Below are 17,546 nucleotides of genomic sequence, written 5' to 3'. Positions count from 1 at the left end.
CTCTGCTTTTTCCAAATATACTGTTTTTCACTTTTATTAGGTACTGATTTTAGAGATTTTATTTTGGTCCTTGTAGTTATTGCTTTGTCTTCTTTGATCATTTGTTTGGTGATTAGTGATTTTAATAACTGAAATTAAATCATCAGATAAATGTTCATATTTTTTTTCATGGCTGGAGGAAAAAGCTTTAGAAAAAATTGTTGTTATTAATTTGTTTCTACATGAATTTATTGGCCTTTAAACTATCCTCTATATATTCTAGCAGTTTTTGGTAAGTTTGTATTTCAGTATGGAAGCATCACCCTGAAATGATAATAAAAAATATAAACTTAAGACAAACATTTATCTCAACTGATTGATGGAGTTTCAGAATTTCATAAAAACAATACTTCCCTTGCCTGTCAAGGTCCTACTTATTTTCCCTATAACTATGGAAAAGTCACGTAACACTTCTCAGTTTCCTCAGATATAAATGGTAATGTTCCCACCTCCTAGCATATCTGTAAAGATGAAAAATATTAAAAACGTATAATGCACTAATGACTATCTATACATGGCATGTAGTGAATCTTTTTTTATATTTTAAAGCCTTAAATTCTGTTACTATACATATTTCTTCAATAACTGAGTGATAGAGAAGAGAAATAAGGCAGTAATTCTTTTAACTGCATACTGACGATGCTAAATGAGTTGAAAAGTCCCTTAGTTCTTCTGTTTCAGAGGCTACCACTTATGTCTGGGCCTATTCCCCATTCCTCTGCTTCAGGGAACTTGGCTATATTTGTCTCTGCTTAGAATTTTCAGTGGGCTTTCTCTTTTAGTTTTCTCAGAAAATCTGAGAAAATACTCATGTGGTAGGTAATCTTGTTTTAAATAATTCAGCTTATTTAAAAACTAAACAGATTTGTCTGGTTTTTCTGTATATAATGTTTGAATTAAAACTACTTGGAGTTACCATTGAGCTCTGCAGTTAACATTATCTAGTATTAAAGCTTGTCATGCACCATTTGCCCTTAGTGAGGGTGGAAAGTGAAATATCTTGGCTTGTCCTCACTTCAACCCCCTTACATTTGACATTCACATGCATTTACAAATAAGTCTAATGCCCTAATCATTGAATAGGATCCCTGAGTTTTTCAGATCGATGATTTTTAAGTGAAAAGCTGGTTTGTTTGTTTTTTAGCATAAGCATAACTAACGTGGGTTTTTGTTTTGTCTTGTTTTTCTGTTGGGAATTTATCCCTACTATATATATTATATATATAGTCTATGTTAACCATGCTTATTGTAAGCCTAAATTACAAGACACTTTTATTTACTATTTACAATGTAGTAGAAATAGTTACACTTACAAACTAGCTGCAAGTATTATTTTTAACGTACTTAGCACACATGTAAAAGAAAGATAGAGTAGATTACTTTCTCATCTTTGAGGAAAAACCCATGTTAAGTTCTGGGAAAAGAGGATGAGTGTGGTTATCAGCTCTTGTGGATGGCTTTGTATCCCTCATTACGAATTGAATTGGAACTTAAACCAAATGCATTTGTGCACTTACTTTTTCTCTGGACAATGAGAATAAAAATGAAACGTAGAAAAGAGTGGCGCAGGGTAACTTAGTGGTGCAGTGCCTTTCCGCCTTTGTTAGGCCCTGGTGTCCCCAGCACTGAGGTAAGAGAGCTCAGGAAGTTAACTCATAGTTAGCAAACTTACATAGCTTGGTAAACTGGCTCACCACTGTCTGCAACTCCAGTTGCAGGGGATCTGACACCCCCTTCTAGCCTCTACAGACACTAGACATACATGTGATGCACAAACATAGGCAGGTAAACACACACACATATAAAATGAGATAATGACAACTGTTAAAGAAATGATTGACCCACAGGATCTAGTGTGTACTTAGAACCTGATTTTGACTTTGGACTGCCACCCTCACAGTTAACCCCATCCAGAAATGAGGAAAGTTAAGTCCCCACAATGTATAGGGTTTGTTTCACTTTGTCCTTCTTTATGATAGCCATCTGAGCTGTGTTTGTCTCTGGCTTGTAGTACTTTAGATATGCTCTGACAAGAATTTACAATTTAGATTGTTCCTGAAAAAATTCTTTTCCTTTGACAATATGTTAAAAGTAAGTAGAAATGGCAAAAGGTATTCATTGTAATAAAGTATTCATAAAGATCTCAAGAGACCTTCAAGGGTAGAGAAAACTTTATTTTCTCTCTACACTTTAGGCTATAGTAAACTAATGCTACAGAAGCAAAACTTGTTTTTCCTTTTTTTTTTTTTTTTTAAATAGATCTTTGCTTGGGGTGTTCTTAGGCTACAGATCTCTTATCCTCAAGGATATTTTTTTCATAAGTAATAGTTATTGCCCTTGTTTTTGAAGACAAGTTATTGCCTTTTTTGTCTCCATTTTGAAAGTAATAATGAAAAATTTTTAAGTGAGCTAGAGAGGTGGCTAAGTAGTTAAGAGCATTTGCCACTGGAGTTTGGAGACTGGAGTTTGTATCTCAGCATCCATGTGACAAGCCAGGCATCAGAAAAAGGCCTATGGTTCCATATCTAATAGAAACTGAAGCCCTCTTCTGGCCTCTGTACACACACCTGTCCACAGGTGTGCACATAGTACCTAATCACTCAGTGAGATACCCACAAATACGACAAATCTTTAAAAAGAGAGGGGGAAAAAAAGAGAGAAAGAAAACTGATTACAGAAATCTCAGATTGCTGCTTAATAAAATATCCCTTCTAGACAGTGACCTTTCCTGCAGAGTCCTAAAGTGAGGCCCCTTCTATTCAGTGTCAATGTAAACTCATCCCACAGTGAGAGAGATTTACTGGGAAGGTGACATAATAGATTGCCATGTAGCTGGCTATCTCCTGAACGCCATCGTTAGCTGACTATTTATTGTTAAGCATTTCTGAATGGCTTTGCACTGGATTGTGTTTAATTCTTCCAGGAGCAGTGATAGGCAGTTCTCATGAAGGGAGTTCAGACATTTGTTCTAAATCCAGTAAGCATACAGGAAAAAATACACCTAACTACCTATCAGCTGGTAAGTTTTCCTTCATGCTGTCTTCCACATACAGTGACAGCGTCTGAATAGTTTAGAAAATCTTCCAAAATTTGAGGCTATAAAAGATCTTTCATGTTTGCTTTTTGCTCTTCAACTCATCCATAGTACAAAAATTAATTGTGCGAGGTTTCTCCATTTTAATTTTGTAATTCTATACTTCTGGCCCTTCCGCTTCCAAAAGGCTACTTCATATGTTCAGCAAAATGTTGTAAGATGTCCACCCTCCACCCAAGACAGAATCGATCATCTTTGACACACCTACCTGCTTAGTCTCCTGAGTCTGCTACTGAGTGTAATTCCCCTTATTGGCATCACCACTCACCAGGTCAGCTCTACAGAGTCTTTTTAGCTTACTTCAGTCCATTTTTTTCAATAAATGTGTGTATCAAAATAATTACATTACTATTTGCAGCTAAAGATGCATTTATTTAAAAAACTTTATCCAGCAAATAAAGATCAATAGGTTTTATTTTGAAAGGACTGTTTTCAAGCCAGTTACTTCTGGGTGTGTGAGTTTACATATCCTAAATTCACATGGATTGTCTGCTTTAAGTATCAATTGTAAAAATGGGAGCTCCACTCTGTACAAACTGAATCTCCTTGCTGTTGATACTTGGTTTTTCTTACATTTTTTTTTCTACAGTTAATGAAGTATCCACCTTGTTATAAAACTAACACCATAAAAATTTATAGTGTGGGAAATTCCCTTGTCCTTTCCAAATAGGTAACAGAAATGTATTGTGCAATTACTGCCAAAAATAAAAGGAAACTATTTGTCATTTTTCCCCACAAAATGCAGGATATACACATTCTGGAACTTCTTTTTCACTTAGTATTTGATAATTTCCCGTTTTAATATGCAGGGCGCTGCCATGCCACCTCAGAAAAGCTACAAACTGTTCCGTTATGTGGAACTTATGTATGCCCTCATTCATTAAGGGATTAAAATTTTTTTCTATAACTGCTTCTATAACGAATAACCTTGTAGAAAACAGTGTACCTGTAGAATAAATTATTTCCCTTAAAGTGTTTGGATTCTGTGATCTAAGAATGTCAGGCTTAAGTTTCTGTGAGGTGCTGGTCTGTGGAAGGAAAGGAACACCCACGTAGGCATTGCTCCTCAATCTTTTTGCCCATGTTTTCTTTTTCCCTTCAGACTTTCATGCTTCTAATTTCTGTTGCGCCCCCCCCCCCCCACTGCCTTTTCACTGTTTGTCTGTTGACCATGAGGTCATTTTCGATAATCTCAAAGCTACTATTCTCTGCTTTCAATTATCTTTCCAGAATGTGAGGGTGATTGACCTAGTGAGAAAAGAATCTGATTAAGAATTGGTTGATTTTTTTTTTTTTTCACATCTGTAGCACAGTGGACATTAAATGAATATATCTAGGGGACAATCCATTTGTTTTCTTCCAGTTAAAGTTCACCATTTCAGTTGCTACTGCAGAGAGCATACTTCAGGATTTCCTACTATGTAGCTGTACAATGTAACTCTCTGCTTGATACTCAAATTTTAATTCATACATATCCTTTTTTTGTTTTTGGTGGGAAAGGTTAGGTTATAAAAATTTGCTTTGGAGAGGGGGGTTTTTATTGCTCCTAAATTTATCAAATTGAATTTAAAAGGCTCTGGATTTTATATGATTTTGTTCATAACAAAATTTTGATACCTCCTTTTCCCCCTTTGTTCCATATTTGAAATTTATCTTCTATTGTGCATGATAGAGGAATGCTGCTTTGCTTGCAAGTAATTAACTTGAAATTGTGTTTTGAATAATTCTGCTTTTTTGGCTTTTTGTACCTAATCAGAATTGATGTGACTGAAGTGCAAATCTTCATAATAATCATGCATTTGCTGGCAGTGATTGGAGGACCACCTTTTTGGCAATCTATGGTAATTTTGTTCACATCATGTATCCTATGTAATGCATGTTATCTTCTGCTTGTGTTTCTAATATAGGATAATCCAGTTAAAGGATAATGTTTAAATATTTCACTTTTTTTCTGAGAATGAAAGTTATAGCAAACAGTAGGAAGTTTCTTTTTAGAGCATGAAAATTGTATTCTTTGGAATTCTGTGTACATTAAGTATGTTTTGAAGGTCATTGAGAATCTGAGTCCTTATTGTCATCCTATTTTACATTCATACATTCAAGGAAATAACAGGTAATGTGACAAGTAAGTTAAGTAGTGACACAAATTACTCTTTTTTTTCTTTTTTCTGCACCATATGACGTTAGTAGCACTTCTGTCATGTACTTAATGCTAAATAACAAATATAGATATAAGATTGTAAATTAAGTGCTACAGGATTATTTTAAACACCTAGACTTTTTCTTCCTGCTCTGAAATACATTACTTTATAAACCTATTTTTTTTTAAACCTCCTATGAGCCTTTGAGAAAATACATGTGGGCTAGAGACACACACTCTGGAACCAGATTGTCTGTTTGATCAAGGCTCCATTGCTCCTCATTCTAACTTCTGTGTATTACATAACTGTCTAGTTCAGTTTCCTCCTCTGCGAAAAGGGGATAATGATAGGACCCATTGCATGGATTAGTTAATATGTGCCTGTGCATAAGGCAGTGCCAGTCAGGTAAGAAGCCCACAGTGAAAGCTGAGGCTCCTTATGTATTGCTTCCTGTTCTGGTTTTAGCTTTGTTTTACTTTGTTCTGTTTTATGTTTGGGGAGGTAGGTCAGGCTGGCCTTACAGAAATTATCCTTCTTTCTTAGTCTCCAGAGTTTCTTAATCTCTGGAGCGCTGCAATTTAGGGGAACACCTCCACTTCACAGTTCAAGTATTGTTCAAGATTGGGCAGGGTAGTTATATTCGCCAGTTATCAGTTAGCTGCTGGTTACCACCACCCCGTTAATAGTTGTTTGATGTGACTGTGCTAAAAATCATTTTATAACCCGAAATGAATATAATTCTTAAAAGTTGGAATAATTTCAAAATATAAGAGAAATTTACTAAGACTTTCCCCTTACTTAATTCACTGCCTAATGGTAAATTAGGTACTTCCCTGAGTATTTATTGCCAAACATTAGTTGTCTTTTGTTCCGGGGATAGCCTTACAAAGAAAGAAGAGATAAAGGAATAAAAACAATTTTCAGTCAACCAGGAAAATTTTCTTTCCAGAATACTGTTTTTAGTATCTTAAACATATATAAAATGGCTAAGTTTTTTAAAGTATTTTAATATCCATAAAATGAGAATTCTGAGCTGGGCATGGTGGCACATGCCTTTAATCCCAGCACTCAGGAATCTCTGTGAGTTCAGGGATAGCCTGCTCTTCAAAGCAAGTCCAGGACAGCCAAGGCCATACAAAGAAACTCTGTCTCAACAAAACCACACACACACACACACAGAGAGAGAGAGAGAGAGAGAGAGAGAGAGAGAGAGAGAGAAGGAATGAATTTTAACCCCTGGTTTAAAGAACTGATATTTAAATATAGCACTATATTATATACACATGTATTTCAAGTATCTGTATTTGTGTTATACCTATATTTTATTTTTTAGGGCGTACCTGGCAGTAAATTGATTCATATATACTTTTTACCTTTCTCAGTAGAATTTGTACAAATAAGCTATATAACTATCTTCTTTAAAAGTTCAAATAATCTAAGCACTTAGGAGGTAGATGCAGTAGAATTAAAAGTTTTAAGTCCTCAACTGCACAGTCAACTGTGCTAGCCTGGGCTGCTTAGCCGAGCCTCAAAACAACAACAAAAGCAGATGCTAATTCTATCTGTCATTTCTTGTAATTAAGATAATATAATTTTGTTTTTAATTACACTGGAGGGGTTTTTTTTCTATTCTTTTCTTATTATCATCTTCTTGAATGTTTATTTAAGACAAGATCTTACTATTTATATACCCCAGGCTCATGATGCCCTTGCCTCTCTCTTACAAGTTCTGGGATTAGAGCAGTTCACCACCAAGCCTGGTTGTGAAACTGACACAGTATATTTTGAAATTTGATTAATAGACCAGGCATTCAACATTCAGCATTAATATGATTGCTATGATTAGAATGTGTCAGAAAAAGAGATCCCTAGCACCTACCTTGGTATCTCTGTATTGCTGTTTGCATCATTAAACTAAAAGGAAGAACCTTTTCTAATCATTGGAGACCTAATGAAATCACTTGTGTTGTTTGATCTCATGCTGACATGCAGGTTACTATCCCATGTCCTAAAAGCTTGGGATCAGAAGTGTTTCAAATTGCAGGTCATTTTAGATTTTAGAATATGTATCAGCATTTACTTGTTTCTAATCTGAAATCAGAAATACACTAAAATCTGAATTTGAGAATCAAGTTTTTAATTTTGCTTCATTTCCATTTTAGGATTAGCAGTGTCGGAACTCATTTTCTTTTTATTTGGCCCAAAGGTTTATTATTTATTATTATTTGGTTCAGAAATTGTAACTGCAAGTAGTGAGCCCATCATTTGTGCCAAATAGAGAAAAGATGTTATTTATAAATTCACATAGGGAATTTATTACATTTATTAAGAAAAAATCTCAGGCCATAAAATAGACTTTATTTTCCAAATCCTTGTTAAATTATAAGACTTTTACCTTAAATTTAGCAATCACATGTATGATAAAAGAAGAGAAAAACATTACAAATGTCTTCATAAGTTTGACTCCAAAAGATCATTATTTTGCAAAGGTGAGTGAGTGACAGCTACTTACTTTTGGATTGCCTATTCTTTGCCACATTTTTCCCCCCCAAAAATGAGTTTTTACTATTAGTTATAGTGGACGTTATTGCTATTTCCTGGACTTTTGTTTTGTTGGGAAAGGAATACTTTCATTCACAAAAGTTAGTACATTTCAAGAAATAAGTTTCTGTTTATTGCTTCTTCCTAAAACATATTTCCTTTAAAGCTATCTTAGAAAGGGCTAGGGATATGAATATGCAAATAACTTAATTATGCAATTCACTACTGGTTATTTATATTTGATTCTGGTTGGTTGGTTAGTTAGTTTCTCAAGACAGGGTCTCTCTGTGTAGCCCTGGCCGTCCTGAACTTACTTTGTAGACCAGGCTGCCCTTGAACTCACAGAGATCCTTCTGCCTCTGCCTCTGCCTCTGCCTCTGCCTCTGCCTCTGCCTCTGCCTCTCCAGTGCTGGGATTAAAGGCATTCCTACTTTTGATTCTTTTTTAAATAATTTATTTATTCACTTTATAGCCCACGTGTAGCCCCTTTCCTTCTTTCCTCCCCTTCTTTCCCATCTTCCTTCCCTCCCTCTTTCCCTATCCCCCTCCCCTATTCCTCAGAAGAGGGAAGCACCCCCTAACCATCTACCCCAGCTCATCAAGTTGCGTCTGGATTGAGTGTGTCCTCTTCCCCTGTGGCCTGGTGAGGCAGCCTCTTTTGGGCTGGGGGAGGAGAGAAGGAGGAGATAAAAAAAAAACAAAAAAAACAAGTAACAGAGTATTTCAGAGACATCCCCTACTCCCCTTACAAGGGAACCCACATGAAGCTGAAATACCAGTTTTATCTGTGTAGGGGGCCTAGGTCCAGTCTATGCATGGTCCTCGGTTAGTGCTGCAGTCTATGCAAGCCCTTCTTGGCCCTAGTTAGTTTGCTCTGTTGGTGTTTTTGTGGAGTTCTTGTCACCTCCAAGTCTTTCTATCCTTCCCCCAACTTTTCCATAAGACTCCTTGTGCTTTGCCCAATGTTGGGCTGTGTGTCTCAGCATCTGTTTCTATCTGCTGCTGGGTCAACCCTCTCAGAGGACAACTATGGTAGGCTCCTATCTACAGGCATAGCAGAATATCATGAATAGTATCAGGGGTTGGCTATCTCCCATGGAATGGATTTGAGGTTGGGCCAGGCATTGGTTGAACATTCCCTCGATCTCTGCTCTATATTTATCCCTGTACATCTTGTGGGCAGGATAAATTTGGGGTCAAAGTTTTTGTGGGTAGGTTAGTGTACCCTCCCTCCACCAGAAGTTCATTCTAGTTAGAGGGTGTCCTCTTAAAGTTTCCATGACCCCTACTACTAGGATTCTCAGCTAGAATCACTCCCATATCCCTCTAAACCTGCCCTGTCTTGGGTCTCCAGCTTGTCACAGAGATGCTCCTACTCACACTTGCTCTTCTCTCTGTAGGTCCTCTGTCCTTCCCCCATCCCCAGATCGGTCTCCACTCTCATTTCTCTTTATGCTCCCTCTCCTCCTTTGTTCCCGCTTCATCCACTTCCACTGTCTATTCTGTTTCCTCTTCTGAGTGAGATTCTTTCAAGTGCAGTCCTAGATTAAATATTTCTTAGTTCTTTTAGAATTCATCTAAAGCAACTAGTTAAATGCTACTACAGCTAAATTGTTCGAGACTGTTTGAAGGGTGGAATATTTCATGTAGTATAACGTATTTGTCTTTCTTGAACTAAAAGGCATTTTCTGGTGCTGAGGATTAAGTACTCTAGTTTTGTTAGGTAAGCACTATGCCACTGAGCTGCAACCCCGTCACTGAATCGAAAGACTATTAAAAGAAAGTGCCTTTACACTTGAATAGTTTCTACATAGTGATTTTCCTTAAAGCCTTATTGGATGCTGTCATTATGTTAACATTGTTAGTATTTTCATAGAATTCACTTAAAATAATTCACATGACGCTGGAGAAATGGCTCAGTCGTTAAGAGCATGTGCTGGTCTTGTATAGTACCCAAATTCAGTTCCCAGCACCCACAGCAGGTGGCTGGTAACCTCATATAATCCCAGCTTTAAGGGATCTGACTCCTTCTGTCCTCCACAGGCACTAAATTCACATGTACAAATACACATGTACACATTTTTAAAGTAAATCAATTTTTAAAAAATTCCTGTGATTTACAAACAATATTTTGTATGCTTTTTGCAATAAATTATCTATTCTTAAAATTATAGTTTTATTTCCACAAAACCAATTAAATTACCATGTATCTTCAAAGTCTAACCAAAACTTATACATTGTGTTTGGGTGAAGTGTTGAGAATAAAATTTTTTTTCACTGTAACCTTTTTAAGGTCAGTTATAACATATTGATATTATTTGAGTGGTGCACCGCCGGTCACAAGGCCAGGTGATTTTTCACCTGACTATGGAAAAGATACCAGAACTTGATGGAACTTTTAATCTTCCCAAGTTTGGAAAACTACTTAACTGTAGGCAGGCTTGAGGTAAAGGTGTTTTCAGACAGCTCCTTGGCTATTTCTGTAGAGTTAAAGCAGTTTGAGTAATGATGATGAGTGAGATGACAGCAAAAAAAAAAAAAAAAAAAAGGGATTATAAAAGACAAAATGTGCACACTTTTCTTGATCTTAAGTGTGGGGTAAAACTGGTAAAAAACGATTGAAACATTTTTTGTTTTGTTTCATTTAAGTGGCTCGTTGGTGCCAGTTTACAAGGGATCACCTCTAAGTCTTCCTTGTACTTTGCCTCACATTTCTTGTGCATACTACCTTTTCCATTATAAGGTGGAAAGAAGATAGTTCTATCTATTCTTACAAAACAGGCATTCAGCATGCACAGGGAAAGTGACACGATCTGAATCCTCATTCAGAAATACATACTGATCACCCATGGTCACCAGGATAGCTCAGATAGTAGGGACACTTCACTGAAGCCTGATGACCTAGATCAAACACTAGAATCCAAATAATAAAATGAAAATCACAAGTTGTCCTCTGCTTTCCACATGACCTCTGCCTCCATCAATAAATATTCATAATTTTAAAAGTCAGTTCAAATTAAACTCTACACTTGAACTTGCATTTCGATGGATATGCCTAACAAGGCAGAATTGATAAGAGCCCTAAAATGTTTAGGGTATGTTGCCCCAGAGTCCTAAGTTGCTGACTTACTTGATCCAATCCTTGTATTAATTTGTCTGGGTTTTCTAGTACTTGTATTCATTCTTTCTTTCAAAGGGCAAAAATTTCATTATCCCAAAGCAGTTTCCCCAAGTTGTAAATACAGGTTAAAGATGCTTGATCAGGTTAGTTGTAGCATGAGTGATTGTCTCGTTCAGAGTACTGATACTCTGGTTTTAATATGGATGCTCCCAGTAATGAAGGGATACTCTATTAGGCAAGTGTCATATTTCTCCCTTTGCCAGAAACCCATTGTCTCTGTGGAGAAGGATATGGAAGCAGTGGCAAAACACTGGAAGTAGGAAAGGAGCAGAATACTGAGTTCCAGACAGCTGTATTATATTTAGCTAGGAATGTCCTTAGTTTTCTGAACAAGAACAGAAGATCTACAGTAGTTCAAAGCCTCATTATTTATTTATTATCTCATCTCTTGAGAAGCTTGAACTTGGGCTTGTAAGTTAGGACATTAGGTAAGGAGGAGGACAGTTTGGGGTGTTGTGCAAATTTCTGGACTTTATTTGAAGATTAAATCCTGCTGAGTGTGACTTGAGATTCAAATAGTTGGTTCCACTTTCTTATTGGAACTGCAGTTTTGCAAGACATGGTAGGTTGTGTAAACAAAGTGAGTTCTTGAGAGTTTTGAAGGAATGGAACATCCAGACGTTTTAGATTTGTTTTTGCCAATTTTATTAGTTTTATATTACAAAGAGATATATCTTACATCCTATTTGATTTTAAAACATAGGGAAATAACAGTTCTGAATAGTGTAAATAGCCCTGTTTTAAATGCTTTCATTTTAAGACCTCATTACCTATCAAAACCTTGTGGTCTTTTATAATCTTTTTCCTATAATTACTTCAGTAATATTTTAATTCATCTTACTTTTGGACAAAGTTTGAAACCAAAAAAGCAAAAGAATGAATATAAAAAATGAGAGCTCTTTGGTGATTCAAACGTTTAGTGTGCCCTCTATTTTAAATAATGGATATTGTGCTTGCAAGATTAAATGCATATTGTAAATTTACTCAGCTCAACCCCTCACCTTACTTTAGGTAAATCACATTTTTATTGTATTGTCATATAGCAATATATTTTTTACTGAAAAGTAAGCTTTAAGCTTTATATATACAGTTGGGAATACACTTGTAAAACTGCACCAGTTTGGGTGTTCTTGACTTTTTTTTTTTTTCTTTTCTTTTCTTTTCTTTTAATGATAAATGCCACTTCAGTTGCCCTCCATTTTCACTAGCTGGTTGTATCCCAGCAGTTCAGAGTTAGTATTCTTCTGCATAGAACTTTTCTCTTTCGTTGTTCTGTACTATGTTGATTTCAAAATTAATTTATAAATAATCTGATACTTTTGTTTTTTACTGTCTAACAACTAAAAAGGTACTATATACCTAGAGGTGGATTTCAGAAAATATGCAAAGAAATGTAAGGCACCCCTCTTATTTAAAAGAAAAAAAACAAAAACAAAAAATGCCATAGGACAGCTTACTTGCTAGACCTTGATGCATTCATAGCTTTATTAAGCTTATGATGCAAATTAATAACATTATATTTTCATGTCAAAAGTAGTCTCATCTTTTGAGACTTGTTATATTACCTATAATGAGAAAAGAGAGAAATTTCCATTACAGTCATATTTACTATAAGGAAAGGAGAATATTTGAAAGTATGAATAAATACTCAATTGTGCTATTTTCTTATTTAAATGTGTATATATTTTAATTGTCCTTTCTCTCTACCCATTAAAGATTCCAGTGCTGAATATTCAAATGAAACTTTTTCCTGCACTTTGTACTGTGGCAGGGACCATATTTTCCTGTACAAATTACTTCCGTGTAATCTTCACAGGTGGTGTTGGCAAAAATGGATCAACCATAGCAGTGAGTATACCTTAAGATGTCCAGAGATTTGTCAGCAAAGACTTGTTACAACTACTATTTTGTTTTTCATTCAAAAAATATAAAATCATTTGTCAACTTAAAATTTCTATTAAGCCTTTACAGTATATATTTATGCACACTTTTGTATGCTGATGAATGTACATGTTTTGTGTATATGGGCACAACACACATGCTTTTAAAAAGTATGACATGCTGTATAAAAATACATGACAACTGCCAAGTGCAGTCCTGTTTGTGCCTTACCAGTTCATGGAGCCTGTTTTTCATTGCAGTTGTTAAGTAGCAGACACTGTGAGAGGGTCTAGGAAGTTTGGGTTAAAGTGTTCTGTGGTAGATCCATGTATTATCTGATAGTATTAAATGCTCTTAACTCTGCTTTATACAGGGAACAAGTGTCCTTTCTCCTTTTCTCCACATTGGATCAGTGATCACGTTAGCTGTTATGATCTACAAGAAGTCAGCAGTTCAGCTTTTTGAAAGGCATCCATGTCTTTATATTCTGACATTTGGTTTTGTGTCAGCTAAAATCACTAATAAGCTTGTGGTAAGCACTTTTTAAAATGTATGTCTTATTTTGGTTTTGTAGACCTGGATTTTATTCTGTGGCTCCTAAGTAGTCCAAGATTCTGCAATAAAAATCACTTCATATCAATCCAAGAGCTATTTTTACTCTCCTGACGCTCCATTTTGAGCTTACCTGAAGTTCTTTGAAGCTCTGTATCTCTTCATTATCTTGTCCACTCTTTAATTTGGTCAGTCAGTTTATGTACATTCTTTGGTCTCACTCTGGACACACATTGAACTCCCTTGTACAAAAGTGTTTTTCTACCAACATAGATGGCATGATTATTCCCTTTTCTAGTTTTACAAAGTCAACAATTGTTGCTGAGTCCTTCTTTAAACTTTGTATTGGACCATAGTACTGATTTACCATGTTGCTGACAGCTCTAAAATGAAAGTGCCTATTTCACTGATTTTGTTCTACTCTCAGGTTGCACACATGACGAAAAGTGAAATGCATTTGCATGACACAGCGTTCATAGGTCCAGCACTTCTGTTTCTGGACCAGTATTTTAACAGCTTCATTGATGAATACATTGTACTTTGGATTGCCCTGGTAGGTATTGTACTATCTTATTTTGTGATTTGTAAGCTCCTTTTTTTCTTCTCTGAGTGGTTCAGTCCTAAGAGATCATAGAATGGTAATAATTACTAGGAATGGGAAAAACCCACATTTGAATGTCTTAAGAGTTCTTTATGATGTCATTGTTAGCCTTCATTTGTATTATAACTAGTCCTACCTACATTAAGAGCCAAAAATTCCCTATTTCTGATTGTATGTATAACAGAAGTTCTGACTATACCCAATCATAGTCATTCATTTATAAACTGCCTGCGCCTACTTTCACTCTTTACTGGCAGAGTTGAGCAATTGTAACAGAGAGTGCAACTCAGAAAGCTTGAAATACAGTGGTGCGTTTATTGACGAGTGGTCAAGTGTTTGCCTAACATGCATGAAGCTTTTGATCCCGGCACCATATTTAAAAAGCCAGGTATGGTGGCGATGCCTGAAAACTCAGGCATTAGAAGTTGAAGATCTTCCTCAGCTACATACTGACTTTGAGGCTAGCCAAAGTCAATATGTAGCTAGCCTAGGAACATCTCAGCCTAGGAACATCTGTCTCAAAAAAATAAACTAAATAATAAAAAGCTTGACATATTTGCTGTCTCTCTAAGGAAAGATTTGTTAATCCTTAGTTGTAAAGGAGACACCTGGAGACAACTGAGTTAATCAACGAAATCAGAGGTGAATTGGAGAGAAGAAAGTCAGAAGCCACCTTCCGTCCTTTCGGGAGGCTTAGGGTGGCCTGTGCACATGCTGAGACTCTAACCAAACATCTTCTTTTTTCAGGTCTTCTCTTTCTTTGATTTGATTCGCTACTGTGTCAGTGTTTGCAATCAGATTGCATCTCACCTGCATATACATGTCTTCAGAATTAAAGCCTCTACAGCTCACTCAAATCATCACTAATGATGTATCTGGGTTCTACTAAGCTCATGTTTCCTGCTGGAAGGAATCCGAACATATAAAGGAGAATGGGGGTGGATAAGATCAAATATAATTTATAATAATCAATGTCATATAACTTTCATTCTTTGTCACTGGTAACACCCCCTAACTGTCCTGTTGAGAATGGGATTTTCAGGTCCCATCCTGTAAACTGAACATGTCAAACAGGGTTTGGCTCCAGAAAGCATGCAGGAAAAATGCCATGTGTTTGTGATTATCCTGAATTCAGAACAACAGTGTCAGAGAGCGCATCCCCCGGTGGTGGTGATTCTAATGTAAAAGTTTTACAGGCCAAAAGGTGGTTCTTTATGATTTTAACATCATCTTTTAGTAACACCTTGTTTATTGTCTTCTCAGACATTCTTTTGTAAGGAGCTCAGCTTGTAACACATACATCCTACTAGCTTGTGAGGTGAGAGCAGTGATAAAGACCTTAAATTTGGATGGAAAGGTTTCCGGTCTGTACGTTGTTGAGGAAGTGATTTTATTATTGATCAAGAAATGGTGTTTCTCACGGGCTTGGGAAATCTCGCTAGCATGCAGATAATGTGGTAACTTTGTCAATCCATTTTATTTTTTTAAATAAATATATGATCTCAGAGCCAGTCTCTTCTCAGTTTTATTCAGGGGAAATATGAACTGTTTTTAAAATGTCTTTTTTTTTTTTTTAGTTTAAACAATTTTTTTCTTTTCTTTAACAATTAAGGAAATATGGGTCAGCTGTGTTGTAATGATGTGCCTGTGACCACTTTATACTGTAGAAACTGTTAAACTCTCTTCAAAGGGAAGATGTTTTGTTCAGTTTTCCCTTCCGTAGGTCTTCATATTGCAGTCACTACCCCAACATTTCAGTAAGTATCCAGACAGGGGTGGGGTTGGGGTGTCACTTTGCACTTTGTATTTTGATATTTAGACTATACTTTGAGATAGGAGCCAAGTTTCCTCCGTGAATCTTATTTGTTTGCATTGTTTACAGACTTTAGTATAAAGGATAGTGAATCCCAGCACTCAGAGATAGAAGCAGGAGGAGGATCATAAGTTCAAGGGTATCCTTGACTATGGAGTTTTAGGTTAGGCTGAGCTATACAAGACTCAGAAAATCAGAGCGCAGGGCTGGGTTGTAAAGATAATCTAAGACAAAGCAGGAAATAAAAGGACAGATAGTCCTCCATTAGTACAGTTACATCTATTGTTTGATCTGATTGCTTCAACAAACATGTAACAGGTGTTTATACCTAGTGGAAATTGAGGCTTGGAGAGGCTAAATGAAATAACAGTTGTCACACAGTATTGCTGTATTCCAGAATGGAATTTAGGCTGTCTTATGAATTCTAGCTAGTGTTTTATGTATCATATTACAGCTATGAACTGAGGTACTAATGTTTAGTTGAAATTAATACATGTGTTCTAGATTTTTTTTCGGTATAGGGGGAATCAGAAAAGCATTCTTCTGTGTGCTTCCTTTGGCATAGATACCATCAACATCATGAGGCCAATGGTTGCTTTGTAGAAATCCTCAGTTGGCCCTGGTTGTTTTAATCACTTACCTAGTGGAGTATCAGGATCATTCAGCAATATCGATCCTTTTAGAAAACATTATTTCCAGGCCTTGTTTTTGTTGTTGTTTTGTTTTGTTTTGACTGGGGGAGAAGAGGGTTGGTTCCTGAACAGAGTCGCACAGTAGCTCAGGCTGGCCTTGAAGTTTAAGTTCTGTTGCCTTAGCCTCCTGAGTACTGGGATTATAAACTGTGCCACCACAACATGCTGTGTAGAAAATATGGTAGAAATCTATTGGAGCCTCAGTATTTTAGCAGCCTTTACATGATCCTGGTTTTTGGTCTTTTCAGGGTCTGAGTTATCAACCACTTCTATCAGTATCTAAAAGGGTATAATGATTCTAGAAGCTGCAGAACTAGTGAGACAAGGCATGCAGAAATCTACCAGCTATAAGTAGGAGTTTGTGTTCTCCAAATCAAAGTGTATACATTAAACTTCCATTTTGTAGCTCTGCCTCTTATTCCAACTCCCACATCATTTTCATTCTTTGGAATTTAGAAACTTCTGAAGGCCGCAACAAAAAAAAGTTAGGGAAAACATTTCAGAGATAGAATTCTAAAAGACAAGATGCTTCTAAAAATATTTGCCTCCTTGCAGGGTTTAAACAGAAACTGTGAATGGAGCAATAGAAAAAAAGAGGGCCTAGGTAACTAAATACTTTTGACTGTAATGAAGAAAAATTGTCCATGCAGGAGTCGTTCCACCTTTAGCTAAAGAATAGAACAGAAGTCTTAATAAACAGTTGGTGAGATGCCTAAAACTGAAGGTAAATGACTAACCCTGACTGGGTAATGGGCAGTCTGGCCTGTTTATGAAAGTCATGGAGTAGCCTTTAAGGGCTTCTGTTGAGCAGGATTTCTCCCATTAAACTGTCCCAGGCTGCACCTGCCTCCTTCCTACTAGCCATCTCTGCTCAGGATTCTGGGAAAGACACCTGCCTGATACCAACTGCTTTGCTGTGGCCACTAATCACGATTTCTTACTCTTCCTACTAGAAGTGTAGCTGCTTAACCCTGATTTTTGTCATTCCAAGCAGCCTATCTTGACGGTCCT

General features: G+C 36.4%; 1 protein-coding gene across 2 annotated transcripts in view; it reads left to right on the top strand.

Moving 5' to 3' along the window:
• Positions 1 to 15,537, top strand: part of Cept1 (choline/ethanolamine phosphotransferase 1) — a 42,765-nt gene extending 27,228 nt beyond the window's left edge. The window contains exons 5-9 of one of the 2 annotated variants that reach the window (XM_055618122.1): positions 4,890 to 4,974; positions 12,713 to 12,844; positions 13,251 to 13,409; positions 13,857 to 13,982; positions 14,778 to 15,537. In XM_055618122.1, coding sequence (XP_055474097.1) covers positions 4,890 to 4,974; positions 12,713 to 12,844; positions 13,251 to 13,409; positions 13,857 to 13,982; positions 14,778 to 14,897 — 622 coding nt within the window. In that variant the 3' untranslated portion in view covers positions 14,898 to 15,537. The remainder of the gene's footprint in view (positions 1 to 4,889; positions 4,975 to 12,712; positions 12,845 to 13,250; positions 13,410 to 13,856; positions 13,983 to 14,777) is intronic. The other variant, XM_055618121.1, reaches the window with a different exon arrangement.
• Positions 15,538 to 17,546: the final 2,009 nt, after the last annotated feature.

This window comes from Psammomys obesus, unplaced genomic scaffold (genome assembly GCF_907164565.1).
Source record: "Psammomys obesus unplaced genomic scaffold, mPsaObe1.curated_primary_1811, whole genome shotgun sequence".
NCBI classification, from domain to species: Eukaryota; Metazoa; Chordata; class Mammalia; order Rodentia; family Muridae; genus Psammomys; species Psammomys obesus.
The sequence above is the reverse complement of the archived record's forward strand: the minus strand, read 5'-3'. Positions and strand labels throughout refer to the sequence as shown.